Here is a 20334-nt window from a genome sequence, read left to right as displayed (position 1 = left end):
TATAAGATCCATTACTGAGGGCTCGGAGTTCAGTGTTTTGTGCAAGATGGCACGGCCAAAACAGGGCAGACCTGGGGTGTGTCCACGAGCACCCACCGCCTCCCATTATGCCTTGTGCAGAAGGACAGTATCTCAGCGGGGAGTGAAAAAGAAAGGGGTGCTCCAGCTATATCCCAGGGGACCAGGCGACCATCAAGGGAAGTCCAAAAGAGGAGCTGGCCAGAGGAGTCAAGATAAGGACTTTGGCTTTGGATGGCAATAACAGCCGGTATTACTCAGTTTCCTTGCATTGCCTTACTTGAATCTCCCATGAATCTACTCCTCTTGTAGGCAGAGTGTGCTCCTTTTTTAAGATTTATTTTATTTTTCAGAGAGAGAGAGAGACAGAGCACGGTGGGGAGGGGCAGAGGGAGAGAGAGAGAATCTCAAGCAGACTCCACACAGCACAGAGCCCGCTGCGGGGCTCGATCTCACGACCCTGAAATCACGACCTGAGCTGAAACCAAGAGTCGGACGCTTAACCTGCTGAGCCACCCAGGTACCCCAGAGTGTGCTCCTTTTTACACATGACAGCCAGGTGCAGAGAGGCTGATCCAAGGTCCCACGAATGCCAAGTGGGGAAGGCAGGACTCGTTCCAGGCCCTGGAGACAGTTTCCTCCAGCAGACACCTGGCCTCCCTGGGTGGTAGCGGGTGGGAAGAAGGCGCACACGCATCACCCAGTTGTGCTCAGGTGCTCGTTGGTTTAAGAGGTGGCGGCAGCGTAGAGCGCCCCGCCCACAGTGCTGGGTGGATGACAGGTGTTTCTGCCAGCCTCCCTGAGTGCCCGGAGGGCCTGGGCTGGCTCAGGCGGGCAGGGCCACCTCAGTTCCCATCCCCTGCTGTCAGCCTCTGGAGGTCTGCTGGCTGAGCCCCTCGCTGTCTTCTGCTTCAGCCCAAATGTGCCCTCATCACATAGACTTTCTCTGAGCTGCCTACACAAAAAACCACTCCCTCTCTTCCTCCCATTTTTCTCTATACCCTTTCCCTGCTTGATATTATTGCCACCCATCACATTATACATAAATGCATTTCTTTCTCTCTCCTGCTCTAGAATCTAAGCCCCATGAGGTCAGGACTTATCCCTGGTCACTCAGTATCCCCAGGGGAGACTCCACGAATATTTGTTCAATGAATAAATGTATACATGAATAAATTAATGTAAAAAGAAGGATGTTAGTCGTTTTTTCTCTACTTGTGAAAATTATGCTGCTGGGAAATACTATAGTAGGAAAAAAAAGTACACTTGACCCTTGAACAACGCGGGTTTGAACTGAGCAGGTCCACTTGGCGTGTATTGTTTTTCGATAGATACAGTGCAGTTAATGTATTTTCCTTACGATTTTCTTACCATTTCCTTTTCTCTAGCATACTTCATGGTAAGAAAATAGTATATAACACATATAACATACCAAATATGTGTCGTTTATGTTATCAGTAAGGTTTCCGGTCAATGGTAGGCTATTAATAGCTAAGTTTTGGGGGGAGTTAAAAGTTATACGTGGGTTCTCAGGCGCCTCGGTGGCTCAGTCGGTTAGGCGTCTGCCTTTGGTTCAGGTCGTGATCTCAGGGTCCTGGGATTGAGCCCCACGTGGAGTCGGGCTCCCTGCTCCGGGGAGTCAGGTTCTCCCTCTGCCTCTGCCACCCCCCCGCCTTGTGCTCTCTCGCTTGCTTTCTCCGTTTCTCAAATGAATAAAAAAAAAAAAAAGTGATACGTGGATTCTCAACTGCACAGGGGGGTGGCGCCGCCGAGCCCCGCGTTGTTCGAGGGCCAGCTGTGCGTCAGACAAGCCTGAAAGTGGGACGATCCCCCCTGTTTACAGGGAAGGGGAAGCCCCAGGAAGGCCCGAACTTACCCGGCTGTTGCTCGGCCTCTGCAACCATCTGAGAGGCTCCTCGGATTCTTCCATGTTTCCACAGCCGAATCCCGATGGGGAAGCGGCCCGCCTGGGCTCAGGGAAGCCGCGTCCCGCCACCCGGCTTCAGGCCTCGGGTCACTCTCCTCGCCCGCCCCGCCACCCCTTCCTCCTCGTCCTCCTTCCAGCCCGTGGGAGCCACGCGGGGAGCCGCCCCTCACGTGGCCGTGGCCCGAGGGGGCAGTCACTCACGCGCCCGAGCTGCAGCTGGCGGCCCCTGGCTGGAGGGAGGGCAGGTGAGGGCGCCCTACAGAGGGGCAGGAGAGCGGACACCCAGGTACGCGGCCGGGTGAGTTTCCAGGTGGGAGCCTGATCCCACTTTCAGCGAGGGGGTGAGGAGCTGCCCTTCCTACAGCTGAGCGCCTGCATCCGGGGCCCGCAGCTCCTGACACGGCCCGTCGGGGCGGCTGCTCCCTCGGCTTCCCCTGCGTCCGGGGCCCGCAGCTCCTGACACGGCCCGTCGGGGCGGAGGCTCCCTCGGCTTCGCCTGCATCCGGGGCCCGCAGCTCCTGACACGGCCCGTCGGGGCGGCTGCTCCCTCGGCGTCGCCTGCGTCCGGGGTCCCCAGCTCCTGACACCGCCCGTCGGGGCGGCGGCTCCCTCGGCTTCCCCTGCGTCCGGGGCCCGCAGCTCCTACACGGGCCCGTCGGAGCGGCGGCTCCCTCGGGGTCGCCTGCGTCCGGGGTCCCCAGCTCCTACACGGGCCCGTCGGGGCGGCTGCTCCCTCGGCTTCCCCTGCGTCCGGGGCCCGCAGCTCCTACACGGCCCGTCGGGGCGGCGGCTCCCTCGGCTTCCCCTGCGTCCGGGGCCCGCAGCTCCTACACGGCCCGTCGGGTCAGCTGCTCCCTCGGCTTCCCCTGCGTCCGGGGCCCGCAGCTCCTACACGGGCCCGTCGGGGCGGCTGCTCCCTCAGCTTCCCCTGCGTCCGGGGCCCGCAGCTCCTACACGGGCCCGTCGGGGCGGCTGCTCCCTCGGCGTCACCTGCATCCGGGGCCCGCAGCTCCTACACGGCCCGTCGGGGCGGCTGCTCCCTCGGCTTCGGCGGAAGCACCGCCTGGCCCCTGCCTTGAGGCTTCTCAGGCCGGCTCCCGGCTTTCCAGGGAAGACGGCCTGTGCCCTGGGATCCTTGCAAGCGGGGCCTCTCAGAACTAGTTACCTTGCATCACAGCTGGGCCCTGACTGCTTGTTCCGGGCCCGTCCCCGACGGCCGCCCTGTCCCGGAAGCCTGAAGCCCGAAGCTTTGTGGACGCTGCAGGGCAGGCAGAGACCCGAGGAGTAAGCAGTTTGGGAGGCCCTGGCACAGGCGGTAGGGGGCAGACGGCTGGCCCTGGCCCCCGGGCCCCCCAGGAGCGGGTGGTGGGACAAGTCCTGGTCCGGGAGGCTGGCAGCTGTAAACGTCTCACCTTCCACAGACAGAGGGAGCTCCGTGAACATTTCCGGAAGACCTAAGTTCCCACCAGCGCCTCCCCCGGGGGCTCACCCCGTTCCCTCAGGGCAGCCCTACCTGGGGGGCTTGAGTCTCGGCTGTGGTTTCCAACCCAGGGCCTGACAAGAACACTCGTTCCCTCCTCGGGCCGAGCGGGGCCTCTGGACACGGGCATCCTCCGCCATCTTTCTGAACCCTGGACACACCCCCTCTCTCCCTCCAACCCTCCGGCTGCCCCAAAACCTGATGGGCACTTGCACTTACTGGGGAAAATTTGACCCAAACAGCCCCAGGGCAGAGTGAAGTCCTTTGGATATTTGTTATCTGAGACGGTGTAAGTGGAGGACGCGGAGAGCTGGGTGGGGGTGGAAGCCCTCAGCACAGGGATGGACGCGTGTGCACGCGTGTGTGTGTGCATGCATGTGTGCGTGTGTGGAGGAGGCTCCTGAGCTCTGTGCAGAAGGACTCGCCCGGCAGCTGCTCCTTAAACAGTGGGGGGGGGGGACGGTGGGGACAGCGCGGTGACATGATGCGCCCGCCTTCCCACATCATCCCACCAACTCAGGAGTCCCTTGTTGAGCTTTTCCCGATTTTCTGTCTCCTGTTCTGTGTCCTGTGGAGGAAAGGGCAGGCCTGGGGGCTCAGCCAGGCTTGGGGAGGGGCACAGGCCTTCTCCCCCCCCACCCCTGCACACACCGCCCTGGCCCCTCTCCTGGAAGGGAAGGTGGGCAGGGAAGCCTGGCGAACGTTCATGACAAGGATGAGGAGGGAAAGACGGACTGACAGACCGCGAGCTTCTTCAGCAATGCAGAGACTGGGTCACCCTCACTCAGCCTCCCATTCTGTTTTGTTGTTTAAGATTTTGTTTATTTGAGAGAGAGAGCACCAGAGAATGAGAGCAGGAGTAGGGAAGAGGGGCAGGGGCAGAGGGAGAAGCAGACTCCCCGCTGAGCACGGAGCCTCCAAGGACCCGGGAATCATGTGAGCCAAAGGCAGACGCCTAACCGACTGAGCCACCCCGGTGCCCCAAGCCGCCTGCTTTCAACAGTGTCTACCACCCCCATGTAAGGACTAAGGAATGAACAGCTTCCCACCTCTTAGGCAAAATGACCAGAAAAAAGCAGAATAGAGCAAGGAAGCTGGTGTGCGGGTGGAAGAGGAGTGCTCCGTGCCTGGAAATGGAAGCACACCCAGAGTCGGGGGGGTGTGCAGGGCCCCCCAGGCAGCCCCCTCAGCAGGGGAGGGGGCTCCGCGCCAACTGAGGCTCCTCGGGGGGCAGGATCGACCGTGCCCGGCACAACCGTGCTGAACAAAAACACATTCGGGGCTGGGCTGGTTTTACATTTTTTCTTTATTAAAAAAAAAAAAGCATTTTTTCTGGGTTTTTAAAACTTCTCCAATACATAAAAATTTTCCCGCCCCTTAACACTTCTTTCTTGCCTCCTTCACTCCTGCTCCTGGTGCCTGCAAGACCCGGATGGAGAACCCTTTTCGACGGCTAAGATCTGGGAGCTGGAGGGGTTGAGGGTTTGAAGGAAGGTGGTTCCTGGTCAAAAGGAGAAGTCCATTTGCACAAAAATATAAACCGTGGAGGATGAGACCAGCACATACGTGTGTGGATTGATCTACAATCCACTTAAAAAAAATAGACCCAAACTGTCATTTTACAGTTGCAATATTATACAAAATAATATATATTTTTTAAACAACACATACGCATCCACACACGCACGCACGCACACAAGGTGCCGGGAGCCCCTCTGCACTTCCGCACGTGGGGCCAGGGTGTCAGTAGGCGAAGATGACGTGGTAGGTGACCTGGTGACCGTTGTCCCAGGCGTAGAGCAGGCGGTCCTTGGGGTTGTAGTCTATCTGGGTGGTGTAGGAGTACTCGTTCTCGAACAGTAGCCGGGGGACGATCTGCGTGTTGGTGTGGGTGTCGAAGGCGTAGGAGATGTTGGCGTTGCGCTGGTTGTAGCTGTCCACGGCGTACAGCACCCCGCAGATGACGAAGCAGTTGCCGTAGAAGTTGCGCCGCAGCCCCGTGCGCCACGTGGTCTCCTTCTGCGTGCTCAGGTCCACGGCGTTGAGCTTGCTCAGCACGATCACCTCCTGGCTGAAGCCCTCGTCGTCCAGGGCCGGGTAGATGAGCCACAGGCCGTTCTCGTCCACGGCGAAGTCCACGTCCGAGTGACCCTGCCACCGCCAGGGCGTGGCCTCCTCGTAGGCCACGTCGTGGAGCATGGCCCAGGCGGCCACGAAGCGCTGCTTCAGGTCGTACTTGATGATGTTGCGGGTGAAGGCGCGGTTGTAGAAGAAGGCGCCGTTGTACACCACGTGGCCCGTGCCGATCCAGCTGTACGGGAGCTTGTAGGAGTTGCTCCAGCGACCTGCGCGCGAGGGCGGGGCTTCAGGACGGGGGGCGGGGGGGCGGCGCAGCCGGCGGCCCGGTCTGCAGCCCCGGGGCTGTGTCTCAGCTCCGCCACTTTCTAGTTTTGTGCAGCAATCGGCTTCACGCGGGTGAGCCTCCGCACGCTCATCCCTCACCCCGAGGAACAGTTCCCATTCCCAGGCGCTGCTCCCCCCAGGGGCCCCGCTCTAGGAAGGGGGCGAGCTCACTGCTACCCCTCCCCCACCCCCACCCCCCGGAACCCCAGGAGCGGAGCACAGAGAATGTGGGGCATGCGGAAGGGGGACCTCCGCGACCAGGAAGGTCCTTTCACCATCGGAAGATCCCTTTCTGGTTCGTGGGCACCTCCCAGAGCGATCTGGCCGCGATGGGAACAGGGGGCGCGGGGACGGCAGGAACACCCCCCCGCAAGCCCCGAGCGGGCCCACGGCGCGTACCTTGTTTGAAGTTCTCCAGGTTCCGGAACTCTACCAGGGTGTTGCCGTAGTAATAGTTGGTGACGTAGATCCGCTCATCCTTGGCCAGGGGGTCCTTCATCCAGGCCCCCTCATTCCGCCCATAGGTGTTCTGGGTGGTCGGCCCCGTGATCGTGGACAGGGTGTCTTTGCACCTTCCTGACGGAGGAGAGGGGTTGGCGGGGTTGGGATGAAGGAAGACCTGAAGCCCCTGAAACCTGTGCCCCCCCCGGCTCCGGTCTATGGCCTCTGGGGGGCTTCTGACCCGAGCCTGGACACCTTAGCACCATCCGCTCGCCACCCCCCTCCCCCCGCCAGTCCTACACTCCACTCCTACAAAGCCACCTGCTGCCACCGTCCTCTGACTTCTCAATCCTACAAACTCATCCCCCTCAAGGATCTAATCTCCAGTGTTCTTTTCTGACACCACATCCTCCTCTGAAAAAGCATCCTGCTTCGACTGGATTCCATCTGTCCCCACAGTGCTGTGAATGAGCCTCTCACAGGATGTCCCCTTTCCTCTCCAGGATGCCGGGGCCTCCCCCTCTGCCCTCCCTGACCGCCCCTACCCAAGCACGGAGGGAGCGGGTTTGGGGCTTTCCTTCTCGTTCTCAGTCGTCAAAATACAGCGTCTGGACAAATACACGGCAGCAGGGGATGCGTGAGCAGAGCTGAGGACTCTGCCACACGTGAGCCAGGGACACGGAGCTCCACCAGCGGCTGAGCTGCCCCGAGGGTGTGGCCCAGGGTATTTGGGGCCACGCTAGTCTAGACTGAACACTGGATGTTCGTGCCCCTGAGGCCCACCTGCGGGATCCTAGAGAGCTGTCCTCAGCCTCTGCCCCTATGCTACCGTAGGCAAGATGCCAGGGTCCCCTTCTGGGGACCTGGAGGAAAGGGGACCAAGCTCCACGTAAGCAGCTTGCTCTGGCTTGCGGGAGGCCCTTCTAAGTCAAGTCTGCCTCAGGAGCAGGGGGTGACCGAGTGCCCAGGAGCTATACTTCTCAGGGGCTCTTTGGGGTGACCTAGTGTCCAGGAGGGGCCCTCAAAGGCCACCAGCACTCTGCTGAGTTCTAGACCAAGTAGAAAGCCTAGAATGCTTAATATGTAGTGTTTTTATTGAGCACGGCCCTCAGAGATACTAAAATTGTGTGTGACCACTGAGGACACGCGCTCTTTCTATCCCCGTGCTGGTGGGTTACGGAGGAGGTGGGAAGGTGCCCCCGCCCTCACCCTGCCCCCAGCAGTGTGCTCTCACCAGCAGATCACCCCTCCATCTGCCATCAAACTGGCAGACAGATGGGTGACGGTGACAAGTGTTCACCTGAACAAAAACACACAGGCCTGCAGTTCGGATTGAGGGCTCTCTCAATTGCAGGCCACCCTCATTTCTGAACTGTTCCAGTCTGTTCCCTCCACCTGCTCCCCCATTCGTGGTCTGAGGAAGAAGCTCAAGCTGGCAGGACAGGGCAGGCACCGTGCCCTGGCTTCGTGCCTGGGGCAGCAGGCGGCTGGAGGTGGGGTGCACACTGTTTCCCAGGCAGGCCCCACAGCGGGATGCAATTGGCAGGGTTCAGGCAGCTCTGTGTGGGGTTCATTAGGTCCTGATCTGACGGAGTGGGGAGGGAGGGATTCAGTCTCCGCAAGACAAACAACAGAACCGAGCCGCCAAAGCCTCATTCCCCCACAACTGAGCTCATCTGTTCAAGACAATAAAAGAGAAGGCTCTAGCTGAGCCCAGGCAGCAGCGGGCTGGTGGAAAATCGCTCATTCCCTGGCGCTGAGCGGGGCTTCGTGCTTCCTCTGCACTGAGGTAAGCCCTAGTGGGCCGTCCCCAGGGAGGAGCATTTCTGTGTGCTGCCTTCCCCTGGCAAGGCCCAGCGAGGACACGGACTCCCTGTCTCAGAGACAGGGTGGCCCCTCACCCATGCCCCAGAGCCCCACAGATGGGGGGCGAGGGGTTTCCGTCAGGGGGCTGTCATAGCTACACCACCTCCCGGACCAGACTCAGAAACTGCAGATGAGCTCCCAGAAGCCAGGACTCATCTGAGTTTTGAAGTACTGGGATGCCCTGGGCAGCCCCTAAATCCCTACACGGTTCTGTCTCAGCCCTGGGGCTCTGCAGCAGCAGGGTCCTGGTTGGGGGGGCTACAGAGTCTGTCCCAGGTTTGGAGTCCGAGGCCTGGCCTTGGTCTTGGCCCTGCTGCCAACTCCAAAGTCTGTATTGCCTCCAAAATGTCAGACCTTTAGTTTCTTCTGTGGGAAAACGAGCACATCATATGCCCCACCTACTTCACAAAAGGGCTTGGAGAATCCACCCTGAGGATGGCACGGCAGGCCGAATCATGGCCCCAAAGATATCCATGTCCTAACCCTTGGAACCTGTAAGTGTGACGACCTAATATGGCAAAAGGGACGGTGCTGATGTGACTTAAGTCCGAGATCTGGAAATGGGGGGATATCCTGGATTATCCAGTGAGTCCTCAATGCACTAGCAAGTATCCTTCTACCAGGGAGGCAGAGGGAGATGTGACAAGAGGAAGCAAGAGGGATGTGGCTATAAGCCAAGGAATACTAGCAGCCGCCCAAAGCCAGGAAAGGCAAGATAAGGATGCTGCCTTGGAGCCTCGGGAGGAATTGGCCCTCTGACACCTTGATTTTAGCCCCTCTAAGACTCATTTCAGACTTCTCACCTCTAGACCCGTCAGAGAATCCATTTCTGTTATTTAAGCCACGAAGTTTGTGGTAATTTGTTACAGGAGGCCTAGGACACTGGGACAGATGGAGTCAGCTCTGGAGTCAGGCGTCCTTATTTCTTGGGTTGGGGGGCGGGGGGGAGTCCCCGCTGGCGGGCACCCAAGACCTCAGGGCACGTCTCTATAGGCCCTCAGAGGGACGCTGGCCCGCACGCGGGCAGGAAGGCGGGCAGACACGTGTGGTTTCCCAGCCCTTGAAGACACGTTCAAGGTCAGTAAACCATGAGGCCCGGACCCATCCCCACGGTCTGATGATTGGGGCCATTCAGACGCGCCTGCCCTTGGCAGCAAACGTCAGCCTTGGAGAGAAGACACCGCGTGGTAAGGCTCTTCAAGGGGGAGAAGGCAGGGGGCAGTTCACAGAAGCCACAGAGAAGACAGCGCTACCTGTGACTCACCCTAGAAATGTCCCCACACTCAGTGACAGTGACTGAGTACGAAGCACTTTCTAGGCATCGGCCCCTTTCATCACTGGTATTCCTGGGAGCCAGGGGCTCTCTGCACAGGGTCCCAGGGTCTGAAAAGAAGGTGCTGTTCCCGTCAGCACATAAACCTGCCCACACCTCGCCATCCTAAAAAGGAAATCTGCTCGAGAGGCTCCCCTGCCATCCCGGGGCCCACAGCTGTGGTGCTCGCGGGGCGGGCCTCGACACAGGGACATAGGGCATCATCCCGTCACCCCCAGCACCCCGATGCCCATCCGCCCACCCAGGGGCCAGTCCCCTCCCTGCCGGCATTCACTCTGCTCTCTCCTGACCTTACTGCCCTGGTCCTGCTTCCCCAGCTCCTGGGCCGCCTTCCGTCTGCCCGCCTTTCCCCTTCACCCTCAGAGCCGCCCTTGGAGCGTCTTCTCGCTCCTCCGGCTTCCCCTGGGCCGACCCCGCCCTTCCCAAGCACCTCCAACTGCCGCCTAGATATGTTTCTCCCGTGGGTCCTCCTGGTTCCTCAAACTTACTGCATGAGAACCGGAATCCGTGTGCTTCAGGGGACAGCCTGCTGGTGTCCTCGAGACAGGCCCAGCGCACCAGCCACGAACCACCCAGGAGCCCGGGGCCAGGCAGGGACTGAACCGGGCGGAGCGGGGAGCGCGGGACACCAGGCAGCCACAGAGGCTGCGGAGGGTCCGGAGAGCGGCTGCCCTGAAGGCGAACTCCAGACTCAGACCAGCCTGGGATGAATGCAGCCCTGGGGCTGCCAGCCTGACCTCCCTGGCCGGCCCCTCACTGCTGGTCTTCCCGGGGTGCCCTCCTGCCATGTCGTCTGTGCCTCTCTCGGAAGGGGGAGCCCTGGGTGTGACGCCCTGCTGTCCCCATCCTGACATTCTTCGTCATTCTACCTGTGACCTTGTGTGCTAGAAGCGAAGTCTAACGGGACAGTGGAGCGAGTGTGCACCCCGTGCGTGTCTGCCCTCCGTCACCCATTTGCACGCAGCATTTGCTACGCCTGATGAACAGAGTTCCGGGCAGACCCACTGCACGTGGGAGTTCAGCCAGACTCGGGGGGAGCGCGTTGCCCCCACAACTGAGTAAGGGGGGCCCGGCAGCCCCAGTGCCACACCTGCCATCGGGCCAGAGCCAGCTCTGAGTGTAGAAGACGGTGGTGCTTTAAGAAACACGAAAAACGAAGTAAATATCCCTGTATTATTTCTTACTTGTGTTACTTGCTTGTATGAGCCAACAACTTAGGCTAAAAATGACACAGAAGACGGGAAGATTGGGTGACTCAGTCTTTTTCTTTTCAGTCTTTCCTCACTCAGTGGGCTGGAGGAGGGAGTGTTGCTAACGTGCACATATCAAGAAGTAAAACAAAGCGGCTGCCTTAGCTTTGTGCAGCATTTCCTCTGTTCCGCTAACAAAACACTTACGTATGAAGGAGCTGTGACACGGGCGTTGTGTCGTTTTGGTGACGTCCACATCGGAATCAAGTGACCTTATATTTGCATTTAAAACTGACATTCACCATATAAAGATGAATGGTAAAACTCACGCTAATACTATGGATTTTTAATATTTCTTCACTAGCAAAGAAAAAAATGGACGAGAGAGAGAGAGAGAGCACAGAACAAAGGGAAAAGCTTTCTATTCACGCCCTTTAACGGCACGGGCCCAGGCGCTCACTGGGGCCGGGGCTCCACAGGCCCGCAGCCGCCCCGAGCTCGCTGCTCCCACAGCCCTGCTCCTCCTCACTGTGGCCCCACCTCCGTTCTCAGCCTGGCTAGTTCTTCCTCGTCCTTCAAGACAGCCAGGTCAGCATCTCTTTCCAGAACAGAGTCCCTCGGACCCCAAGCGCCCGATGCATCCCGTCCCCACAGCTGGAAGGACGTTCTCCTGCCTGAAACACAAGCGAGGTCGCTGCCCCGCCTGCCTTCGAGGCGCCAACAGCTCGGGCACGACACTGACCTGCCTGAGACCCGCCGGCAGCCCTGACTGAGGACAGCTGCTGCCTCAAACCCTCTCTACCACGTTCAGAGTTAAGGCCGTGCTCCCCTTCGTCATCGGGCCCCTGGCTCCCTAGCCCAGAACCCTGTCCCCCAGCCTGTGCCCCCGCGCGGGGCTCCCTTCGCTCCCCGCCCCCCCACCCCGTGCTCGGCCTGTGCGGGCGCCCTCTCCCCTGGGGGTGCGCATGCTGGCGACCATGCCAGGAGATGGGGGCCCAGCGTCAGGACCCACGTCAGCCCCAGCTGGACCAAGAACGTTCTGTCTGCCAGGCTCATCCTCGCGCCACGCCAGTCACTCGACGCCCTCCACAAGTAGTCCCCTTGGGAAGGGAGCCCCTCTCACTCCCTTTCAAGGCAGCACAGTGGTGCTCAAGGAACCTTTTCCTGGCACGGGGAAGACTTCATTCCTCACCCGCCTACAAGCAAAGTCTCCACTTCCCGTTCTTGTTTCCAAGGCCAGAGCCCCTGGTTAGGACTGAAGTTCCCTGTGGCTGCAGGGGGCTGGTTAGGGGGCTGGGGACCGAGCAGCTGGAGCAGAGTGCCCGTGGAGTCGGGCGCGGGGACCCGTCTTGTCTGCGTCTGGTGTCTGGTCTGGCTGAGGCCTGGCCCCCACGGCTCCTGCCCTCCTGCCCCGCCAGCACCACCTTTCTCAGGCATCCCTGACTCGTGGCAGGCAGGCCTGGCCACCTCCCCTCCCCTCCCCCGCCCACAGCTGGAGGGCCAGCGAACCTCAGGGACTGTTAAGGTCTCAGGCTAGTCCGGGAGCCTGGTCTTCCCAGATCAGGTTTCCTATATCGGATTCAACAGGAGACAGGCTCTCGCTGGTACTGTCATCATCCTCACAGTCCTCTTGCCCAACCTCCCCTCTCCCTCCCCACCCCAAACCAGCCCCATGGAAAAACTCGCATCAGGAGCCGCAGCCCTTAAAGTCTGGGGCTCTGCGGAGCCTGGCCCATGTAACACAGCCTTTCCTTCCTCTGCAGGAACTGAGCAGCCCTCCCCAGGCCCCAGGATGGTGGCTGACCCCTTACTTGGAGAGCCAGCTGCCATCACTGACGGCATTTTTCCTTTCCCGGTCCTACAGTGACTACCCTTCAGCCAAATGCTTGTTTCCATAACCAAAACTTAATTCTAATTTACTTGTTTTTGGAGTTTTTCTGAAAGGTTTACAGTTCTCCTGAGGATCATGGTTAGGCATTTCAGGACATCACAAAATCAGACTTGGAAAGTGTGGGATAGGATGTTCCTCTTAAAAACAGCCCCATTTAAGACCACATCTCAAATAGCCAGGCTCGTTAAACAGCAAACACCCTTCATGGGCAGCAAATGCGTGGCCTGTGTCGGTTTCAGCCAAATGGTTTTTATTTACCTGCAACTAGGACACCAAGCGCAACCTGGTCTTACTCACCAGGCACAGATAATCAGGGGTCCGCAGAGAAGGATCCAGACAGGAAATCCCACCCACACGCACAGCAGCCCCAGGGAGGCAGCTGACAGCGATAAGCAATTAAAAATGATTCCCCAAGGGCGCCTGGGTGATGCAGTCCGTAGAGCATTCGACTCTTGGTTTCAGTTCAGGTCATGATCTCAGGGTCATGAGATTAAGCCCTGAGTTGGGCTCTGTGCTCAGCAGGGCAGGGGGGCGTCTGCTTGAGATCCTATCTCCCATTCCCTCTGCCCCTCCTGTTCATGCTCATGTGTGCTCTCTCTCAAATAAATAAATCTTAAAAAAAAAAAAAAAGAGACTCCCAGAGCGCCTGGGTGGCTCTGGGTTAAGTATCTCCCTTCGGCTTAGGTCATGATCCTGGAGTCCTGGGATAGAGTCCCACATCCATCACGGTCCCTGTTCAGTGGGGAGTCTGCCTCTCCCTCTGCCCCTCCCCTCTGCTCATGTGCTCACATGCTCGCATGCCCTCTCTCTCTCTCTCTCTCTCTCTCTCTCAAAAATAAATAAATAAATCTTTAAAAAAAAAAAAGGATTCCCCAAAACAAGCCAGTCAAGAGTCCATGCGGCCTGGTCCCCTCTCTGAGCCACCCTGTCTTTTCACCCCTGTGTGTTTGAAGAAAACCCCGCAACCACATTCACGTCCCTGTGTTTTCTCGGTGGAGGACCCCAGAGGCAAAACCCTACAGGCCAGTCTGGAAGCAGAACCTTACACCCTGCACACGCTGCTGTCGTTCTGGTTAAACAGAATACTGAACAGCAAGAGGAAACGTTTTCCCCCCTCCGGCTCCCACCAGGTGAATGGCCGCCAGGACGTGAGGTGTCTCCCTCTGGGATCAGCAACTCAGGCAGGCTCCTGGAGGAGGCGGGCTCCTGAGAGCCCCAGAAAGGTGCCTGTTGGCAGTTACCCTGCTGGCAGGCCCCAGAGGAGGCAGGCACAGCCGAGAACTCCACTCCTGGTGAGGAAGTCACCCGGGGAGGAGGCTCCGAGGCTGATCGACACCATCACTGAGGGCACACAGGTGTACAGGCCTACCTGTCTTCACTGTCCATGTCCGAGCCACCCGTGGAGGGGCGCAGCTACGTTTCTGGGGGAACTGTCCCACTCACGGATGAAGCGGTGGCAGAGTGGGGGTACGGTGCGGGGCTCAGGGCCTGTGGTCCCAGGACCACGGTTGAGGCTGCCCAGAGCCAGTGAGGAAGTGGGAACCTCGGGCTCAGGCCCCAGGGCATTCTGCGAAAATCGAGCACGACCTACAGCTTCGGAATTCACTGTCCATGCAGAGGAACTGTCTTCTACGCCATGGTCAGCTTGCTCCCACCATGGAAGGGAAAGAAAATGAAAAAAGCCATCTTCTCCTGCTCCCACCCAACCTCCGTGGCCCACGCACTGCCTTCTTCTGGAGGTTCATGAGATTTTGCCCTGGGGACTATTTTTACTGGTTATTTCCCTGCTCCCACTGCCATTATTCTGGGATTTTCCCCCAATAAGAATCCCTTGCTGTATCCTGGCCTGATAAACCTACTGCAAGAAACCACAGAATTTCGTGGAAGAAACAGTCTTTTAGCAAATATCTAATTACATTGGAGACCCACAGAAGGGCAGGAATCCGCCCAAGGTCACACAGCTGTTAGCGGCTGAGACCAGGCTGTAACTCAGGTGTCTGCTCAGGGCAGGAGCTCCTCCCACCACCTGTCTGACACTAGCCAGCATCTTGTTCTGAGGAGGGCATGGGGACAAGGCGGCCAAGGGAGCGGGAAATGGGAAGAAGGAAAAGAAGAGAGAGCAAACCATGTCCTCTGTCAAAGCACGTACTTTTTTCAACAAGCACTTTGATGAAACTATTATTCAACAGTGTTATTTTTCAATCAGTCTCAGTGGTGCCTCAATGGAAGTTTGGTTGCGTTCTCTTTGGGAGAGACCCCTGTAGCCAGCTTCCACTTCCTTCTCTGTCTTTCCCCAACGCATGTTCCATCCACGGTTCCCAGAGTCATCGTGTGGCTCTGGAGCTCCCAGAACAGGGCACAGAACAGGGCTGCACTCTTCACGCTTCTGGAACATGCTTTGCTCCTTTAGACCTAACAGTCAGAAAGCTTCCCTTCTGTTTAGAAAAGTCCTGTTCATCCTCCAAAACCCAGCTCAAACGACACCTCCTTAGAACGGCCTCCCCAGCCTTCTTAGCATCCAGGCCACGCTCCCTCTCTTGCTCCACTCCTCCGCTGCCCTGGTGTTTATCACACGAAGCCACGGTGGCTCCCATGCCCTCCAAGGCCGCCACTCGTAGGATCGGGCCCCGGGGCCCACTGTACCAGTAATTCTCCTGCTCCCTCTTCTCTATTATTCTAGGACCACCTCTCACCCTGGCCCCACGAGTAAGAGTCCCTTGGTATTTCATGGCCTGGTAAACCTACTGCAGAAAACTTAGTCATTGCCAAATACCCAATCCCCATCGCAAAGCCTAGGACACAGAAAGCACTCAACCAATGTTTACGAATCTGACCAGTGAGGAAGGGCCCTGTCTCCACTGACTTATATATGCTTAGGAAGGAGCTTCCCGTTAGTGTCACAAGCATGCTTCAAATACATAAACCCTAGATGCTGGGGCGCCCGGGTGGCTCAGTCAGTCAAGCATCCGACTCTTGATTTTGGCTCAGGTCATGACCAGGGTCATGAGATCAAACATCCTGTCAGGCTTCGTGCTCAGCAGGAGTCTGCTTGAGATTCTCTCTCCCTCTGCCCCACCCCGCTCATATGTGTATGCACATGCTCTCTCTCTCTCTCTCTCAAAACAACAACACCCCTAGATGTTATTAGCACTGATCACTGGCCAAAGGCATAACTCCACTTACTTGTCCTTCCAGAGAAGTCTGACCATCTGGCTCCTCTCTCTGCTTTCAATCTAACCCCAGGCTGAGCCTGTTACCAGAGCTGAGCAGGACACGGAGTCCAGGCAGAAGGAACTCACCTATGACATTCCGGATGTCATCCTCCTCTTCTGGGCTCAGGGTGGGGTTGGCAGGGGCTGTGCTCTGCCCTGTGGTAGCATCTCTCCCCAGCAAGTCTGTCCGGACCGTGGTGGGAGGCACTAGGCCCGTGTGCGGAGCTTCCGTAAATGCATCCCCAGAGGCACCTGGCAGGGAAGCCGAGGCCGGAGGCTGCTGGGTGGCTGTGCGGGCCACGGTGGTGGCTGGTACCTGAGTGGAAGGTTCCAGGCTTGCCTCCGTCGTGGGACCTGGAAACACCGAGGAGGTCTGGAGTGGTGCTGAGAACGGTTCCACTGAGGCAGACAGGGTGGGGTCCGGCGTGCTGGGATCGGAAGGCACAGCCAGGGCTGAGGTCTGCGTGTCACTCATCCCAGTGGTGCCCTGACGGGTGACCACTGGCCTCCGGGTGGCACTGCTCAGCAGGTCGTTGTGTCTCAGAAGCTGATCTTCAACCAGCAAATCCACTCCATTGTCACCACTGAAAAACTCGTCTTCTAGGAAACAAACACAAGGTCGTCTGTGACTCAGGGAGAGCTTGTGGTCCTTGGCAGATTAAGAAGAGGGTTCCTGGGGCGCCTGGGGGGCTCAGGCGGTGAAGCGTCTGCCTCCGGCTCAGGTCATGATCTCAGGGTCCTGGGATCCAGCCCCACGTGAGGCTCCCAGCTCTGCGGAGGAGCCTGCTTCTCCCTCTCCTTCCCACTCGTGCTCTCCCTCACTATCTCTCTCTCAAATAAATACCTAAAATCTTTAGAAAAAAAAAAATAAGAGCGTTCCTTTCCTCAACATTGGTTCAGAGATGGGGCCTGGCTGGGATTTCAGAAGAGGAGGGTGAGAAGTCGCAGAGATGGGAGGGCACTGTGTCTCCTGGAGGGTCTCTGAATAGACTGCCTCTGAGCTCCACCCAGGCTCGGGGACACCGGGAGGACACACACCCACGGCCATGGAGCCCGGGGGAAGCCAGTCACCCCGTCCGTTCATCCAGCACATATTTATGGTGCATGCTCAACAACCATGGGCAAAACAAACATCTTGCCCTCGTGAAGCTTCTGTCTAGGGGCGCAGACACTAAATGATAAGTAGACAGCATGCTTGATGGTGCTGGGGAAAAAAGTCGAGTAGGTGAGGCATGCCCGGAGAGCTGGTGGGCGGCGGGGGAAGACTTGCAGTAATGGATCAAGTGCTCAGGATGGAGATGAGAGAGACCTGAAGGAGGTGAGGGAGCTGGCCAAGCAGCCATCTGCGGAAGAGAATTCCAGGGTGAATAGCAGCAGTGCAAAGGCCCTGAGGCCAGAACATGCCTGTGGAGGCCGAGGGGCAGCAGCGCAGCCAGTGTGGATGAGGCGGGGGGTGTGCAGGGAGAGTAACCGGTGATGGCAGGGAAGGCTCAGGAGCCAGACCACGTGAGCTTTGGGCGCCGGGTTCGGACTTCAGTTCTTCTTCTGAGTGAAGGGGGGAGGGGGCAGGGTTTTGAGCAGAGAAGGAATATGAAGAAGCAAACTCTCTTAGGACACAAAGAGGTCTAACCACAAATGAAATACAGACTAAATTGTGTTTCATCTGTTTGTCAAAACCACCATTAAGGAACTGAAACTGCAAGCCACGGGCAGGGCAGAAACGTGTGCAGTATGTACCACGACAAAGGACTAGTTCCAGAACTTAAAAAAAAAAAAATCCCACAAGTCAATAATTTAAAAAGACAACAAACAAGGTTAAAAGTGGGCAAACTGATTATGCCAACAGCTAGGAGAGCACAAACTGGGACAGGGGGGAAGCCCAGGTCCCCTGGAGGCAGGGACACCAGGTGGGGCTCTGAGCACATCACCCCCCCCCGCAAGCCCTCAGTGTCCCCAAAACAGGACTGGAGGGCACCAAAGTCCCTCACAGCTGTGCTCTGTGATTTTCCGCAAGCCCAGAGACCTCAAGTGGCCTGCCCAAGGCCGCTCAGCGAATCATAAGGAAATGCAGCAGGAACTCTGGATCACTTGTCACTGCGGGCGAGACCCCCATGACCCCGCTGGCTCTGTGGGGCCACAGCAGTCCTCAGACTGCAGAGGGGTCCAAATGGTGACCCCCTCCCCACCCTGCCTCCACAGTGGCCTGCTGACCCCAACTCACGCTGCTCTTCGATGTCATTCTCCTCCTCGGGGTCCTTGGCTTTGTAGTAGGTGATGCCCCGGATGACGGTGGGCTTGGAGGCCGGCCGGCCCCGCAAGTGCACCTGCCTCTGCAGGGGTCGCTGGGGCCTCACCACCTCGGGCGCAGCCAGGGGCCGCGTCTGCAGGAGCTCGATGGCGTTGATCTGCTGGGACACGGTTTCTTCCTGCAGAAACCGCTCCTCATACTGCTCCTCAGAGGGGACACAAGGGGAGGCCAGGTCACTGGTCGGACAGGCAGTGGTCAGGGGGCAATGCTCCAAGCCAAGGCACTGTTCTGGGTGCTTTACTTATGCCCACTAATGGAATCTTCCCGCGAGTCCTCCGAGGTAGGAGCTCTTTATCATTCCCATTTACACCTTAGGAACCCGAGGCACAGAGAGGTTATGCACATTGCCCCAGGTCCCACAGCAGGTAAGTGGTAGAGGTAGGATGTGAACCCCGGCAGCCTGGCTCCAGCATGTGTCTCTAACCTCCACACTGCTCCTCCCAGAGAGTGCGGTTCTCCTCAGCTCTGGCCGAGGGCTGCTGCCTGATTGCCATCTGGTACCAGGTGTTTCCAGTGAGGTCCCTGCGTGGGCGACGGTGCCCGGGCTGGGTCATGAGGCCTGAGGCCCAAGATGCGCACCTCAGGAGGAAGCTTTTACTTCCACGATCAGAAGGAACGGCCCCAAACCCGCCCTGATGCATCCAGAAGAAAGTCCAAGGTCCCTGGCCTGGCATTTACACCCCTCTTAAAAACGGACCTTGACCCAGCTCAGCATTCTTCTCTCTGGTTCCACCCCCAGCCCCAACCCTTGGTATTTCAGTCACTTGGCTGACTCCTCACCCTCTCGGCTCTCCTGAGCTGCGGGGTCTTTGCTGGGACTGTTTTCTCCGTCGGGAAGGCCATGCCCTCCCCGCTCCCAGAGCTACTTACCATAATCTACCCATTTCTCAAGGCCTGGCTACCATCTCAGATCCTCAAGAAAATACTCCCAGACCTTCTCATCCATAATTAATCTTTCTTTCCCAATCCTCACTTTGCACGTTGTGGCAGAGACTTCTGACTGACTTACGCAAATCCTAGCTCCTGTTCCTTTCTGATGGGAAACCGGCTTTGTGGGAGCGGCCGCAGGACAAAGTTCTGGCCAGTGGGGTATAAGTGGAAGTTGGTGGAAAGAGCTTTTGGAAAAGTTCCTTAAGAGGGAGGCTGAGTCAGCTGGAAGGCATCTTTCGCACTCTTCCTAATTTGTCTGGCCCGAAATGGACCGGGTGGCTGAAGCTGAGCAGCCGTCTTGTGACCACGAGGGGATTCTGAGGACGGACATCGCTAATGGCTCCGCGCAGTTAATCACACCGGCCGAGGCCGGCCTGCCTTCGGGGCTCCTTCCACACGAAAGAACAGCAGCCCCTCTACTGTTTGGGGCTTCTCCTCAACACTAAACACAACTTCTAATAGACATAAGTCTATACCTCTGTCACGGCATCTCTCCCGGCCTGCCTTCTACGGGCATTATTTAAGGATTCTGTCTCTGTAGACTCTAAGGAACTGGAAGAATAGCAACCACCTCTTGCTCATCTTTGATTCCTTCACACTAGTTACATTGAATTTTTTTAAAGTAATCTCTATGCCCAACGTGGGCCTCTAACTCACAACCCTGAAATCAGGAGTCGCGTGTTCTGCTGACTGAGCCAGCCAGGCGCCCCTGTTACACTGAGTTTGTCAATCATAACAAATCCCAAGGAATGGGCTACATTTCTGCCCGGCACTGGGGTTTTGTCAAATGATGCTTTACAGTAGGCTGCGTGACCTGAGCATCTTGATGGCACCAGGCCAACACGGCTGGGAGTGTTCGGGTCAAACAGAAGAGCCACCCAGTCCTCCTTGGAGCTGCTGCCCAGCCCAGGGTCGGCCCTCCTGTGTCCACAGGTGGCAGGGTCTCTGGTCCATCAGGTCATGGACCTGCCCCCAATCCAGGATCACAATCACCACCACGGAAAACAACAGACTCTGGGCACAGGTCCCGTGAGCTGTGTTCAAAGCAGGGCCACCACAGAAGGGTCCAGCTCCTGGGGTGGTGGCTCCGTCAGGGAAGTGTGAAGGGACCCAAGAGCAGGCCCAGCCCTGCTCTCAGGAGGACTCTCGGGGCCTAATAATGAAGAGGCAGCTTCCTGGGGCACCTGGGTGGCTCAGTCAGTTAAGCGGCTGCCTTCAGCTCAGGTCATGGTCCCAGGGTCCTGGGATCGAGCCCCGCATCAGGCTCCCTGCTCGGCAGGAACCCTGCTTCTCCCTCTCCCAACCCCCTGCTTGTGTTCCCTCTCTTGCTGTGTC

At 58.0% G+C, this 20334-nt stretch overlaps 1 protein-coding gene across 4 annotated transcripts in view; it reads right to left on the bottom strand.

Moving 5' to 3' along the window:
* Positions 1–4713: 4713 nt before the first annotated feature.
* The window catches only part of OLFML2B (olfactomedin like 2B), a 36323-nt gene continuing 20702 nt past the window's right edge, over positions 4714–20334 (bottom strand). Inside the window, exons 5-8 of one of the 4 annotated variants that reach the window (XM_036103524.2) lie at positions 17983–18214; positions 15849–16358; positions 6228–6404; positions 4714–5770 (exon numbers count right to left, since the gene is read on the bottom strand). In XM_036103524.2, the coding sequence (XP_035959417.1) occupies positions 5169–5770; positions 6228–6404; positions 15849–16358; positions 17983–18214 (1521 nt within the window). In that variant the 3' untranslated portion in view covers positions 4714–5168. Of the gene's footprint in view, positions 5771–6227; positions 6405–15848; positions 16362–17982; positions 18215–20334 lie in introns of all 4 variants that reach the window. The other 3 variants (XM_036103522.2, XM_036103523.2, XM_036103525.2) reach the window with 3 other exon arrangements.

This window comes from Halichoerus grypus, chromosome 7 (assembly GCF_964656455.1).
Source record: "Halichoerus grypus chromosome 7, mHalGry1.hap1.1, whole genome shotgun sequence".
Classification (NCBI taxonomy): domain Eukaryota; kingdom Metazoa; phylum Chordata; class Mammalia; order Carnivora; family Phocidae; genus Halichoerus; species Halichoerus grypus.
Note: the sequence above shows the minus strand (reverse complement) of the source record. Positions and strands in the feature narration are given on the sequence as shown.